We start from the raw sequence: 15,933 nt of genomic DNA, 5'->3' as shown, positions 1-15,933 counted from the left end.
GGAGGGTTGCTTTCTTTATTCTTACACTTTCATATCCTTTAGTTACCTTGCAGTATGTTTTCTAGATTAAGTAACAAGATAATTACTCGTTTGGCCCCTGGGAGTACACTCTAGGCTAGCAATTTAATTAAAAGATAGGGACACACGCATTCATATGAAATTTTAAGTACCCATTGTCAAAACAAGGAACTCAACTAAGAGTTCAAAAGGCTAATTTGAATATAAAAAGCAATAGGTCAATTTGAATATAAAAAATCAATAGGTCAAGCAAATTCTCCAAAAGGATAAAATATATTTACTTCTCCCTTATCACTTTACTTTTTTTAATTTTTTTTATTTTTTATTTATTTATTTATTTTTTTGAGACGGAGTCTCGCTCTGTCGCCCGGGCTGGAGTGCAGTGGCCGGATCTCAGCTCACTGCAAGCTCCGCCTCCCGGGTTTACGCCATTCTCCTGCCTCAGCCTCCGGAGTAGCTGGGACTACAGGCGACCACCACCTCGCCCCGCTAGATTTTTGTATTTTTTTAGTAGAGACGGGGTTTCACCGTGTTAGCCAGGATGGTCTTGATCTCCTGACCTCGTGATCCGCCCGTCTCAGCCTCCCAAAGTGCTGGGATTACAGGCTTGAGCCACCGCGCCCGGCCTTTTATCACTTTACTTTTCAACTTTGGCCAGGCCTAGTGGCTCATGCCTGTTATTCCAGCACTCTGGGAGGGTGAGGCGGGAGGACCGCTTGGGGCCAGGAGGTCAAGACCAGCCTGGCCAACACAATGAGCCACTGTCTCTACAAAACAAAACAAACACATACTTCCATTAAACCTGAGGAACCTAACTGAAGACAAAAAAACCCACACACTTTGACTGGATGTGGTAGCATGAGTCTGTGGTCCCAGCTGAACCTGGTTCAGTCGGTGGAGGCTGAACCAGGAGGATGGCTTAAGTTCAAGAGTTTGAGGCTGTAGTGTGCTATGATCACACCTGTGAAGAGCCACTGCACTCCAGCCTGGGCAACAAGGTGAAACTCCGTCTCTGAAAAAAATAACTAAACACTGCGGCTATCTAAGCCAGCTTTTCCTCAGCCTTTCACTCACATTTCCACCCAGACTTCTCTCACCACCTCACTCTCACTTTCATTTAGACCACAGGTGAAAAAAGCCTGAACTCTGAGCATGTTAAAAATACCACACAATATTTGTTAATTCAATATTGAAAGTTACTGGTAAGGAATCAACTTTTTACAGCCATTTATTTATTTATTTATTTATTTATTTATTTATTTATTTATAAGAGAGAAGATCTCACTCTGCTGCCCAGGCTGGAATGCAATGAATGGCTCAATCATAACTCACTGCAGCCTCAAACTCCTGGACTCAGGTAACCCTCCTGCCTCAGCTTCCTGGTTAGTTGGGACCAAAGGCACAAGCTACCATGCCCAGCTCCAATTTTTTAGTGTATAGTTCAGTGATCACATATATTCATAAAGTTATGTAGCCATTACCACCATCCATCTCCAGAACTTTTCATCTTATATAACAGAAAACTCTACCCACTAAACAATAACTCTCCACTTACAGACTAAATTTTTTCTTATAGAAATGGGAGTCTCACTGTGTTGCCTAGGCTGGTCTCAAATTCCTGGACACAAGCAATCCTCCTGCCTCAGCCTCCCAAAGCGCTGAGATTACAGGTGTGAGCCACCATACCTGGCCTTCCCCATGCACCCATTCACTCAGTTGCCCAGGCTGGAGCACAATGGTGCCATCACAGCTCAACGTACCTTCCAACTCCTGAGCTCAAGCATTCCTTCTGCCTCAGCCTCCTGAGTTGCTGGGACTACAGGCATGTGCCAACACACCTGACTAATTTTTTTTTTTTTGTAGAGATAAGATCTCGCTATGTTGCCCAGGCTGGTTTCGAACTCCTGGGCTCAAGCAATCCTCCCCACTTGGCCTTCCAAAGTGCTGGTAGCACAGGTATGAGCCATTGCATGCAGCCTGTCTTCTATTTTTCTTTTTGAGATGGAGTTTCACTCTTGTTGCCCAGGCTGGAGTGCAATAGTGCAACCTAGCCTCAATGCAACCTCCACCTCTGGGTTCAAGAGATTCTCCTGCCTCAGCCTCCCAAGTAACTGGGATTACAGGCATGTGCCACCACGCCCAGCTAATTTTGTATTTTTAGTAGAGACGGGATTTCTCTGTTGGTCAGGCTGGTCTCAAACTCCAAACCTCAGGTGACCCACCCACCTTGGCCTCCCAAAGTACTGAGATTACAGGTGTGAGCCACTGTGCCTGGCCGCTTGTCTTCTTTCTTGACTGTGTCTCAGCCAAGGCAAATTTGCAAATGAAGAGGGAAGTGATAAGAGGTTGACTGTAGATACAATCAGAATTAAGAGATGTGTTTTATTTCTTTTCTTGCATTTGCGAATATGTCTTTTATGTATTACCTTACTTCAGGTAGAGAGTTAGGGATATATTTCTGTCTGCATTCATATAGGTTATTGAAAATAGGCTGTTGGTGGCTGGCCCAGTGGCTCATGCCTGTAATCTGAACACTCTAGGAGGCCTAGGTGGGTGGATCACGAGGTCAGGAGTTCAAGACCAGCCTGGCCAACACGGTGAAACCCCATCTCTACTAAAAATAAAAAAATTAGCCAGGCATGATGGCAGGCGCCTGTAATCCCAGCTACCCAGGAGGCCAAGACAGCAGAATCACTTGAACCCAGGTGGCAGAAGTTGCAGTGGACTGAGACTGCACCACTGTACTCCAGCCTGGGCAACAGAGTAAGACTCCAACTCCAAAAAAAAAAAAAAAAAAAAAAAGGCTGTTGGCTGGGCATGGTGGCTCACACTTATAATCCCAGCACTTTGGGAGGCCGAGGTGGGTGGACTGCTTGAGCTCAGGAGTTTGAGACCAGCCTGGGCAATATTAGTGAAACCCTGTCTCTCCTAAAACTACAAAAAATAGCTGGGTGTGGTGGTATGCACCTATAGCCCCAGCGATTTAATCAGGAGACTGAGGTGGGAGGATTGCTTGATCCCTGTCTCTACAAAAAATAAAAATTAGCCAGGCAAGGTGGTGCACGCCTGTAGTCCCAGCTACTCAAGAGGCTGACGTGGGAGGGTGGCTTGAGCCCATGAGGTTGAGACTGCAGTAAGCCGTGATCATGCCACTACACTCAGCCTAGGCAACAGAGTAAGATTTTGACTCAAAGAAAGAAAAAGAATCCCAATCTACCTAAGTATTTATATTAAAACTTTTGAAGATCAAAATTCTGCAATAAAGGTTTCTACTAAGTATTACCTAAAAAATATTTTAAGAAAATCAAGTGCTCAGATCTTATGTACCAAGTAACTCACCATCTCATCTTCTCAAGTTACCCTATAATTAGCTCTAGAATTAAACTCTGAACACAGACTGTCTTACTCCTAATGATGCATACAATCTTAAAGCCAAAAAATCAGCCTTTATTAAAGTGCATTCAGATTGAGAGATCAGGCAGAAACAAAGAAAAAACCCGCAACAATGCGGTCACACAAATAACAAATAACTGGTTACTTATTTATAAGTCACCTAGGCAAGCTGAACTTCATAGAACACAAAACCAAATTCAAAAAATATATAATGAAATTAACTTTCCCAAAGCTCAACATACTTTATAAATTAGAAGTGATAGGCCAAACACTAAAGCACAGGATTCTGGGAATGTTTAATAGACACTAACAACCATACAATCACACACTCTTACAGCAAAATGCTGATCATGACATTCACTAAAGTGTAAGTGCCTGCTATGTGAAAACTGTAGTTCTAGCAATGCGAAAATGAACCAGACTTGAATTCTAAAAGAGCAGATGTGACACTATCACAAATAATTAAAATTAAAAGGGTAAAATGTCCTAAGAATGGTGCACAAAGTAATAAAGGAGTTCAGATTAAGAAAAGTATATGTAGGAGAAATCAGAATTCGTGGATTCTTGGCATTTGAACTGGGCCCTGAATATTAGAAATGAGACTGGGAAGGATTAAGGAAGAACATTCTGGGCAATGGGTATAGAATGGGCAAAGACAGGAAAGCAGAAGACATATATGGAATACAGCAAACTGTTCTGCATGACTGGAGTATACAGGTTGTATAAAAGAAAGCACAAGGCTATGAAGAGCTGAAAAAGTATACACAGAGCCAAATCCTGACTTTGAATGCTAAGTCAGATATCTTCAGTGGTTAGTTATAACAAAGAATCATTAAGGGCCGGGCATGGTGGCTCACGCCTGTAATCCCAGCACTTTGGGAGGCCAAGGAGGGTGGATTACCTGAGGTTAGGAGTTGCACAGAAGCCTGACCAATACGGTGAAACCCCACCTCTATTAAAAACACAAAAATTAGCTGGGTGTGGTGGCGCATGCCTGTAATCCCAGCTACTCGGGAGGCTGAGACAGAATTGCTTGGACCTGGGAGGCGAAGGTTGCAGTGAGCTGAGGTGACACCACTGCACTCCAGCCTGGGCAACAGAGTGAGACTGTGTTTCAAAAAAAAGAAAAAGAATCATTAAGGATTACGAGGCAAGCGATCTGATCAGGGATGAAATTTATCTGGCAACATGGAATGAAAGGAATGAGGAGGGGACATCAATTATGTTGCTGTAAGAACTGATGAGGACTTCAATTATGATGGTGACCTTACAAGGTGAAGAAGGCACAGTTCTAAGTTAGTCTATCATCAAATATTCATTGAGTGTCTACAATATGGAAGGTAACATTCTACTCCACTAAGATATCTTACAAGTTTAATGTATCATTCTCATTCTTGAGGAAATTGTGATGTGGAAAAATAACTGTTAAAGCAACAAAAGCTAATAAGGCAATATTTCCAGATAAATGTTACAAACACAAAACAAACCGTACATGACAAATCAGCAGTGAGAGGAAAAAAATGGTCAGTGAAGGCTTTATTAACAAAGGTGGAGTTGATCTGCCCCTCAATAAGAAGGCTGAACTTCTTGAACATGAAGGGAAGGGATAAAACTTCACAAAGGTAAATTGTTAAAAGCTGAATAATTTGTATAATAAAGCCAAGATATGTGAAATAAATTTGGGGATATTTTCCACCAAAATGTTAAACAAAATGCTAATAAGAAAAAAACAACGCTTTATCTAAATTTAATTTTGTGTTATCAGGAAAATGAGGCATTAATATATACCATTACAGGCAGGGCACAGTGACTCACATACGTAATCCCAACACTGGGAGGCATGGTGGGAGGATCAGTTGAGCCCAGGAGTTCGAAACTAGCCTGGGCAAAGTGAGGCTCCATCTCTAAAAAAAAGCCCATTCCCCACAAAACATTATAGCTTTGCATGCTTAAAAATAACCATTACATTCTAGATTTTTTATAAGGAAGGGGGTTATTTTTAGTGCATTCTACAGGATAAACCAATCCTTTTAACAAGAAAAGAAGGTTTTTGTTTTTGTTTGGTATTTTAATAGAGATGGGGTCTCACTTTGTTGCCCAGACTGTTCTCGAATTCCTGGGGTCAAATGATCCTCCTGCTTTGGCCACCTAAGTGTTGGGATGACAGGCATGAGCCACTGTGCCCGGCCAAAAAAAAAAAAAGAAAGCTTTATGCAGGTGCAATTTGAAATATCCAAAATGTTACATTTTCTTATTTGTCAAAAAAGCTCCCCAAAACAATCTGATAAATCCTTTCCTTCTTCATATTTTACATGTAAGCAGCAGAGTCAGAATTTGAACACAGGACCATCTGACTCTAAAAGCAGAGCTATACTTTCATTCAATGCTATACAAACTTAGGATTTTAAAATTTCAAATGTATTAATCAAAAAGTATAGGTCGGGGAAGAAGAATGGCGAATCTCAAACTATATAATTACCGCAAAATTGAGACGTATCTACCCTTCTTTTTACATATTCAGATTAGAAAGTGTAACATGGTTTGTTGTTGAATGAATATTATGCTCTTTTAACAGAGTGCCTCCCTCAAATGAGCACATAACAAAGCTCACAGTGACAGAGGGGAACCTCAAGCTGTTTTACATATGTCTTTCAGGACTGGGCTGCCTACCTGGCCTCCCCCTCTCATGGACCTCCCTCCTTCAGCCTTTCCTGGCTTATCCTCCCACTCACTGTCCTTCCAAGACTGTCTTGGCTGGGCATATTTCCTCTGTATTCTTTTTAAACATTTACGAATATGGGAGTTGGGTGGAGGGTGCGACAAATTTGTTTCTACTTTCTAATTCGATAAACACCCTAAATCTCTTCCCATTCAATACTTCAAGGATAGAGATTCAAGTACTTCCTTTTTCTCCCCCAAGTACTGTACCATTACATAAATATCTTGTGGTGATATATATACAGGGCAAAACCCCCTAAATCACTAAATACATTAGTTTAAACAAATTACTGTATTTAATATTACTGGAATTTGACTTTTTGGATTCCTTAAAACTGATCTACAACAGCCAGACACAGTGGTATACCCCTATAGTCCCAGCTACTCAGGGGACTGAAGCCACAGGATCCTTTGGAGACCTGGAGGTGGAGGCTGCAATGCACTATAATTGCACCTGCACTCCAGCCTGGGCAACACAGCAAGACTTCATCTCTAAAGGAAATAATTTTTTTTAAAAACCTAAGCCAGGCAGAGTAGAAGCACACCTGTAACCCTAGTTACTCAAGAGGCTGAGGCAGGAGTATCCCTTGAGCCCAGGAGTTTGAGACTAGCAACATAATGAGACCCTGTCTCTATTTTTTAAATTTAAAAAATATAAACGGCAGGTGCAGGGGCTCACGCCTGTAATCCCAGTACTTTGGGAGGCCAAGGCAGGCAGATCACCTGAAGTCAGGAGTTTGAGACCAGCCTGGTCAACATGGCGAACCTCCATTTCTACCAAAAGTACAAAAATTAGCTGGCCTTGGTGGCACATGCCTGTAGTCCCAACTACTTGAGAGACTGAGGCAGGAGAATCACTTGAACCCAGGGGGCAGAGCCAAGATCGCACCACTGCACTCTAGCTGGGCAACAGGGCGAGACTTGGTCTCAAAAAAGAGAAAACAAGAAAAACCCAAACATATATATACAGAGAGAGATCAGCCTGGGTAACACAGGGAGGCCCAGTCACAAAACAAAAAAACAAAACAAAAAACAACAACAAAAAACTGATCAACAATATAGAAGCAAAAATGGCACTAGGAAAACGCAGAGTTCTTGCAAGCAGTTCAAGTATACCTGCCTCAAATACATTAGTTCATTTAAAAGAAATCTATTCATTCATTCAACCAAATTACTGAATGCCTAATATGTGCCAGGCGCTGTTATAAGTACTTAGGAAACACCAATTAAAAAAAAAAAAATCGGCTGGGCACGGTGGCTCATGCCTGAAATCCCAGCACTTTGGGAGGCAAAAGGCAGATGGATCACGAGGTCAGGAAATCGAGATCATCCTGGCTAACATGGTGATACCCCCGTCTCTATTAAAAATACAAAAAATTAGCCGGGCGTGGTGGCGGGCGCCTGTAGTCCCAGTTACTTGGGAAGCTGACGCAGGAGAATGGCATGAACCCGGGAGGTGGAGCTTGCAGTGAGCTGAGATCACACCACTGCACTCCAGCCTGGGCAACAGAGCCAGACTCCTCAAAAATAAATAAATAAATAAATCCCCTTTCCTCTTTTCTATCTAGTGGGAGAAGGCAGATGATAGACAATGTAACTTTCTAACTTGTGTTAGAAAGTAACAAATAGTATTGGGAGGGAAAAACAGAACAGGGTGAGAGGGACTTCCAGGGTATTAGGACAGGTTGCACTTTCAAATAGGGTGGTCAGAGAAGGTTTAAGGTGGCATTTGAGAAAAGACTTGAAGGAGGTGAGGGAGTAAGTCAGCCATGAAATCTGGGGAAGAGTACTCCAGACATCATAAGGAGGACAAAGGTCCTAGAATAGCAATGAGGCCAGGGAAGCTGGAGGGAAGCCAACAAAGGGGTTAGCTGTAGGTGTCACGGGACATGTGTGGAAACAAGGGGTACAGATTATGTACGGTTTATGGGACACTATAAGGAATCTGATTTTTACTTTGAATGAGACAAGGATCCACAAAGGGTTGGGCAGACTGTAGAGTTCAGTTTTAAAAAAATATGGCTGTTGTGTTGAGGGCAGGCCTTGGCAAGGACAAGAGTGAAAGGAGGGAGACTAGTTAGGAGGCTACAAAAGAAACTATGGAAAGAAATATGCACAAACTTGGATCATAATGGTGCAGGGGGTTTACTTTTAGGCAAAAACAAAAACAAATTTGTCAGATGTTAATAGGAAATAAATGGAACTGGCTCTTGTCATTATATGTACATTGTACATATAAAGCAGCAAACAATGACATCTTTTAACTTCTCACCTCAAGAGAACATGTTCCTTTACAATCAGCTATTCACTGTTAATTACATACAATTTGTTGAAAAGGTTACTTTTATCAACTGAAAGTACTATAAATCTGCTGTGTGAGGTAGCTCATGCCTGTAATTCCAGTCTTTGGGAGGCTGAGGGAGGAGGATCACCTGAAGCCAGGAATTTGAGGCTGCCAAGTGAGCAATCCACTCTAACCTGGATGACAGAGGGAGATTCCCAACTCAAACAAATGAATAAATAACTGTGGATTGCTGTTTCTCAGATCATCTAAAATAAACATTCCTAAAACAGATCTTACTTCTTTGGGGGTGGGGGACAATACTTTTTCTCCAAAAGTTTCTTTTTATGCTTCCATCTTTTTTTTTTTTTTTTTTGAGTCAGAGTCTCGCTCTGCTGCCCAGGCTGGAGTGCTGTGGCCGGATCTCAGCTCACTGCAAGCTCCGCCTCCCGGGTTCACGCCATTCTCCTGCCTCAGCCTCCCCAGTAGCTGGGACTACAGGCGCCCGCCACCTCGCCCAGCTAATTTTTTGTATTTTTTAGTAGAGACGGGGTTTCACCGTGTTAGCCAGGATGGTCTCGATCTCCTAACCTCGTGATCCGCCCGTCTCGGCCTCCCAAAGTGCTGGGATTACAGGCTTGAGCCACCGCGCCCGGCCAATGCTTCCATCTTTTAAAGTAATTTTCTTACAATTGATACTGAATTTGTGTATTAGTCTGCGTCATTCACTTCAGGAAAGCGCAACCATAAAAAACTCCCACTGTCAAAAATATAACATTTCCAAAAAAAGTTCCTTCATGACACCAAAAACCCCTCATCCCTCATCATCATCTAGTTCTTCTGGAAAAGGCAAACACAGTTTCCATAAATTCTAGTACCTTTAATAGTACAATTATCATAAGGATAGGAGAAAGAGAACAAGTCAAAGATATTCAATTTGCCTGGAAAGAAAGGGGATAGGAGGCAGGAGAATTGCTTGAGGCCAGGAGTTCAAGACCAGCCTAGGTAACATAGGAGCCCCTGTCTCTTTTTTTAAAAAAGAAGGGGGTGAGGGTAGGGAGCATAAGAGATTTTAAAATAAAAACTTCAAGCCAGATGCGGTGGCTCACGTCTGTAATCCCAGCACTTTGGGAGACCAAGGTGGGTGAACTGCTTGAGGTCAGGAGTTCAAGACCAGCCTGACCAACATGGTGAAACCCTGTCTCTACTAAAAATACAAAAATTAGCTAGGCGTGGTGGCACGTGCCTGTAATCCCAGCTACTCAGGAGGCTGAAGCAGCAAGAATCACTAGAACCCGGGAGGCAGAGGTTGCAGTGAGCAGTCAGATCATGCCACCGCACTCCAGCAAGGGCGACAGAGCGAGACTCCGTCTCATTAAAAAAAAAAAAAAAAAATGAAATAAGCACTCTTGTTGTATAGTAAATATAGAGGGGAAAGAGAGTGAAGGATAAACATAGCTTGCTTGCTTCACTCAAAAGTACTTGTAAAGACACCCAGATTCAGCTTTGATTTTTAAGAGACTACCCTTGTGACAACTTACTTTGGAAAAAATAGTTGTGTAAATACAGAAAATACTAAATTCAACTTCATTAATTAATTCAACATTTAGGTGCTTATGTGCCAGAAACTGAGCGAGGGGAGAGTCCTTGTTCTCAAGGGCTTTTACTTGTAATCTATCTCCCGGTTACTGAGTACCTACTGAGGCAGATGCCAGGGATACAACAGCAAACCGGAAACAGATTCTCTACCTTCATGCAGCTTGTACTGAAGGAGGCGAATGCAAGGATGAGACACACATCTAACAAAGATACAACACTAAAGTGTTATAGATATTGCTTATGGAAGTGTAGAGGTTTCACTGGGGACGCAAGGGATTCGGGCTGGAAGGAAAGGGAATGCTGGGACTTCAAATATGAAAGCTGAGTTCTCAAAGAGGATTAGATGTCCACCTGGCTGACCTGGGGGAAGGGCTCCAAGCAGACAGGAACTGGAGCAAAACAAAGGTGTGAACAGCATGGTGTATTTGGTAGGCCTGGAATACAGAATGTAAGAGAGAGATAAGTCACGGAGGCTTCTGTATACCACAATCAAGACTGGACTTTACTGATATATACGAAATGCCCCAGAAGAATTTTATTCAGAAAACCAGCATATATGATCAGGTTTTTCTGGTGTGATGAGACATTGGTTTACACAGGAATGAGAAAACACTAGATAATGATGTCATCACATGGAACAACAAAGGAGCCTGCCAAGTCAGAAAACTAAACTCTTCAGGAAAAAATTAAGTACTACTACTACTGAAGCCCTCTGGAAAAGGTTGTATTCAATATCATCTAAAATGGAAAAAGTACAGGAAAGGTTTTCAAACATATATTATGGATTATAACATCCACATACCTATTTAGAGTTTAAGAGGTCTTCACTCGAATTCTGCAACACATCTGGGACTACTGATTGTTGTACAAAAAGCAGTAAAACATATTCAGGAGAGTCTTTGATACAAAGGGAGAACACGAGTAACCGAAGGAATTTCCCAAGCTAGGTTTAAAGGTTTCCAAAGTTGAAGCTAATCAAGTTTTCTTAAGTCAGCACGTTTAAAAGGTGTGTCATATGGGTGGAGCAAAAGGAGGAGGGATTAAAATTAATATATATATATATATATATAAACAAGTAACTCGATGTCGCTAGGGTTAAAATCACCACTTGGAGATCCGTCTCCCAAGCAGAGGCAGAAATGAAGACCTGCCAGATCCAATTAACAAAAAGACGAGGGAGGGGGTAAGAGGATGACCACACATGAAAACATAAATGGGGCGGGGGGGGGGGTGGTGCTTGGCAACCACCTATCCAGAACCCATAATCCAGTTGGCGGTGCGATGAGGAAATCATACGATTCAGACATAAAGGCAGGAAAATGTCACTCCCAAACTCCACAAGCGAACCACCAGACACTGGCCAAGGGAATGTGATCACACACTCTGATCCCAGAACTCAAGGGCAGAGAGTATCATCCCCACACGGTGCCCGAGGGGAGGCGAAGAATCAACCCTATTCTGAGATCAGAGAGTAAATGCCCTCAGATCCAGCCCTAAGGGGGTCAATGCCGCCCAGGCCAGGCCTTGCCGAAGCCAGGGGCAGAGACGGCCCCGAAGCCCCGTCAACCTCCACCAGAGCTGCCTCTACTTGCTCCCCCCAACACACACCCTCCCCTACCTGATATGGCGGCGGCGGCTCCTGATCCGGCTCCGTCCCCTCGCCAAAGCTAGCCCGGTCGGACTGAGACTCGTGAAGCAGGGAGATGTCATCCGAGGTGGGGGATTTGAGGCAGTTCCCCATCTTCTGGAGCTGGGGTGCGTGATCTGGGGGAGGAGAAAGCAGCGGTGGGGTCGTTTGCACGCTCCGCGGTCCGCCTCGGTTGGCAAGGTGGGGTCGGGCGGCAGGCCGGGGATCAGGCGGAGGCGACTCCACCGCCCCACGGTGCCGCCAAGGGGCCGCTCATGCCAGCCCCCGGGGATGGGGGCTCAAGGCTGGGCCGCGGGCTCCGCTGGGGTCGCGGCGTTTGCCTCCTGCGAGGCAGCGATGGGGGGGGGGGCGGGGAGACGAAGCACTTCCCCACCCCGCCCCCCCGCGGGGCGGCGGCGGCCACGGAGCTGCTGGGCCTAATCCAGGTCAGCAGGGGGGGACGCGGCCGTCGCGGCTGCCTCAGCTGCTGCCTCAGCTGCTGCTGCCCCCGCCGACGCCGGAGCCACGGCCGCGGGCCTCATCCTACTCCGCCTCAGCGCGGCAGCGGCGGCCAGAACGAGGCCGGCTCGGGTCCTGCGTCATCGCGCAGTGCGTGCTCTGGTTCCGCCCCCAGCGGCAGGAGGCGAGGGCGGCTCCGGCGGCTCCCATCCCCCTCTCCACCAGCGGCTGTTCACCGTCCTGCGTCAATTTTTGCTCGTCTCTGACTGTTTGGCTCCGTACCTGACTCCGAAACCAATCTCCCGTCTCCCGCGCCTCCCCACATTCGTTGCTCCCGCCCCGTCTAAGGCTCAGTTCTTACCTGTGCACTGCCTGACAATCTTCTCACCGCCCTCCACGAGGCGGTCTATTTATATAAACCCATATCGGAATGGATCAGGCCCATGATTAAAATGTTAAAAGGCTTCCCCTTTATCCCATCAGAATAAAGTCCTAGCTCGCTAGTGAACCCTCCCTACCTCTCCAATCATGTCCTTATCCTCCCACATCACAGCCGGAGAGACTCTTCTTCCAGTTATATATCAGATTGTTCATTTCTTTCCAGTCCCAGCACCAAAGTCCAAGCCACCATCATCTCTCACCTTGACTTCTGCAATAGACTCTCAGCTGTTCCTGAGTTCATCATTCCCTACATCCAATTCACTGTTGGCGCAGTTGACAGAATTATCTTTTTAAAATTTAAATCGGATCATGTCATTCTCCTTTTAAAACCTTCAATGTCTCCTCAAGGCTGTCCTTAAAACAATCCCTAAATGGTTTACAAATCTGACTCCCTTTCAATCTCATTATCAGCATTGTCACCTCTTTCTCAAATTCTAAACTAGGCTCTCTAAAATGCTTTTCGTTATCTGGAATACTATTGCCTCTGCCTGGGGCCTACGTCCATATTGTTTCTCTCACAGAAACCCGCTTCTCTCCACTCCCAACCTTTCTGCTTCTTATCAGGCTAATCATTATTCTCAGGAATCCCTCTGGATGCAACTTCATTTCCCCTGGGGAGACTCTCCTGACCCTCCAGTCTGGGTTAGTCGCTTCCTCTGTGCTCTCACACAGCCCGATCAAGCTGAATCATCTGTCCCTCTGTGCAAGGCTGGCACACTGCCCAAGGTAGAGTATGCTCTCTCCTTGGTTCAATGAACAGCTCAAACAACATATGCAAAAGAAGGAAGCAAGAAGGATGACAGTGCTCCTGATAGACGTTCATTCAACAGGTGGATCTTGACTGCCTTTCGTTTTATTCATCATTTACTGAATTTGTGTGTGTGTGTGTGTGTGTATACCAGAACCCACGCTAAGGACTGGGGAAAAGGATGATCACACCTGGCTTGTTGCTGATAGAGCCCAGAGACCACCTGGGAAGACAAGTAATCAGATGAGTCCTAAGCCCACACCCTGCCACAGACCGCAAGGTTTTTAGAGGAACCAGAAGACAGCAATTAGTTCATTTGAGGAACAGAAAGGATTCTTAGAGGTAGGGCTATATTAAACTTGAATGGGTCTGAACACTCTTACTCTGCAGTCCCTATTCTACGAAGTCACTATCTTATTTAAATGCACTCAAATTCCACATTAAATATCACCTTTTTGATATAAAATTTTTGAAAAGACTCATAGTTTTGGGCTGGGTGTGGTGGCTTAAGTCTGTAATCCCAGCACTTTGGGAGGTTGAGGCAGGTGGATTACTTGAGGTCAGGGATTTGAGACCAGCCTGGCCAACACGGTGAAACCCCATCTCTACTAAAAATACAAAAATTAGCCAGGTGTGGTGGTGCACACCTATAGTCCCAGCTACTCGGGAGGCTGAGGCAGGAAAACCGCTTGAACCTGGGAGGTGGAGGTTGCAGTGCAGTGAGCGGAGATTGTACCACTGCACTCTAGCCTGGGTGAGGGAGTGAGTAAGACTCAGTCCCCCCCCCAAAAAAAAGGAAGGAGAAAGAGAAACAGAGAGAGAAGGGAGGAGGGAGGGAGGAAGGAAGGAAAGAAGGAAGGGAGAGAAAGAGGAAAGAAAAGAAGGAAGGAAGGAAGGAAGGAGGGAAAGGAAGGAAAGAAGGAAAAGAAGGAAGGAAGGAATGAACTGACTCATGATTTTGGTTTTGGAATTGTTGAGCTTCCGGGAACTCATTTAATTTATGACTAGCTAAATTTACCAGAAATCAGAGGTACTCTGGAATTTTTACGAAGTCAGAAAATTTATCCCACAAATTATTATCACACCTAAATAAATTTTTATTAATAATAATTTATAAAATTATTTGACATAATATTTACACAGTGCTAGAATTTGTAGACATTGTTTGCTTTTGGAGACAGGGTCTCACTCTGTCACCCAGGCTGACTTGATCGAGGCTCACTGCAGCTTCAACCTCCTGGGCTCAGGTGATCCTCCTGCTTCAGGCCTCTTCAGTAACTAGAACTACAGGTGCACGCCACCATGCTTTGCATTTGTTTTTGTTTTTGTTTTTGGTAGAGATGAGGTCTTGCCATGTTGCCCAGGCTGGTCTCGAACTCCTGGGGTGAAGCGGTCCTCCTGCCTCAGCCTCCCAAAGTACTGGAATTACAGGTGTGAGCCACTGTATGCCTGGCCAGACATAGATTTATTTATTTAATTTTTTTTTTTTAACTTTTGAGACAGAGTTTCACTCGTGTTGCCCAGGCTAGAGTGCAATGGTGCGATCTTGGCTCACCGCAACATCTACCTCCCTGGTTCAAGCGATTCTCCTGCCTCAGCCTCCCGAATAGCTGGGATTACAGGCATGCACCACCACACTCGACTAATTTTTTGTATTTTTAGTAGAGATGGGGTTTCACTATGTTGGCCAGGCTGGTCTCAAATTCCTGACCTAAGATGATCCACCCACCTTGGCCTCCAAAAGTGCTGGGATTATAGGCGTGAGCCACCTCGCCAGGCCAGATTTATTTTAAGTTTTGTTTTTCATACTTTTTTTCCACAGGTGGATAACACTGACACAAGCTCTTGAAAAGTTCTATAGTGCCTTATGAAAAGAAGTGATATTGCTAAGTCTAAAACTAGCTTGGGCTGGGCGCCGTGGCTCACGCCTGTAATCCCGTGCAGGCAGGCGGATCACGAGGTCAGGAGTTCTAAACCAGCCTGGCCAATATGGTGAAACCCCATCTCTACTAAAAATACAAAAGTTAGCTGGGCATGGTGGCATGCGCCTGTAATCCCAGCTCCTTGGGAGGCTAAGGCAGGAGAATCGCTTGAACCCGAGAGGCAGAGGTTGCAGTGAGCTGAGATGGCGCCATCACACTCCAGACAGAGTGAGACTCCGTCTCAATAAACAAACAAACAAACAAACAAGTTTGGTTGTTTGCCAGAAGATGGGAGGAGCATTTGAAGCCCATTACTGGCTTGGACATGGTCCCTGCCTTCAAATAGCTCAAACTCAAGTAGATGAGACAAGTAGGTGAACAGTTAGCAGGGCTACATTCAGATCTTTATTCTACTTTTATTTTTAACTTTTGCTTCCATGAGCATGTATATATCACTACCTCACAAAGGTACAGCTTTAGACCTCTGCGTCTGGTGAGAGAATAACTGTTGCATATTCCCCTGAGTTCAGGGGAAATGACATTTTAGAAAAGGTGAATGGTTATTGACCATTATTTTCTTGTGGATGAGTAAAATACCAGCTACAATTTTAACATAGTTTAAAAAAACGATAGAAATGGTCTTTTTTTTTTTTTTTTTGAGATGAAGTCTCACTCTGTCACACAGGCTGGAGTGCAGTGGCACAATCTCGGCTCACTGCAACCTCCG

General features: G+C 44.5%; 1 protein-coding gene across 1 annotated transcript in view; it reads right to left on the bottom strand.

Annotated features, from left to right (window-relative positions):
- Positions 1 to 11,908, bottom strand: part of RNF11 (ring finger protein 11) — a 32,872-nt gene extending 20,964 nt beyond the window's left edge. The window contains exon 1 of the mRNA XM_010370397.2: positions 11,628 to 11,908. Coding sequence (XP_010368699.1) covers positions 11,628 to 11,750 — 123 coding nt within the window. The 5' untranslated portion in view covers positions 11,751 to 11,908. The remainder of the gene's footprint in view (positions 1 to 11,627) is intronic.
- Between the last annotated feature and the right edge of the window lie 4,025 nt (positions 11,909 to 15,933).

This window comes from Rhinopithecus roxellana, chromosome 12, assembly GCF_007565055.1.
Source record: "Rhinopithecus roxellana isolate Shanxi Qingling chromosome 12, ASM756505v1, whole genome shotgun sequence".
NCBI lineage: Eukaryota > Metazoa > Chordata > Mammalia > Primates > Cercopithecidae > Rhinopithecus > Rhinopithecus roxellana.
Note: the sequence above shows the minus strand (reverse complement) of the source record. Positions and strands in the feature narration are given on the sequence as shown.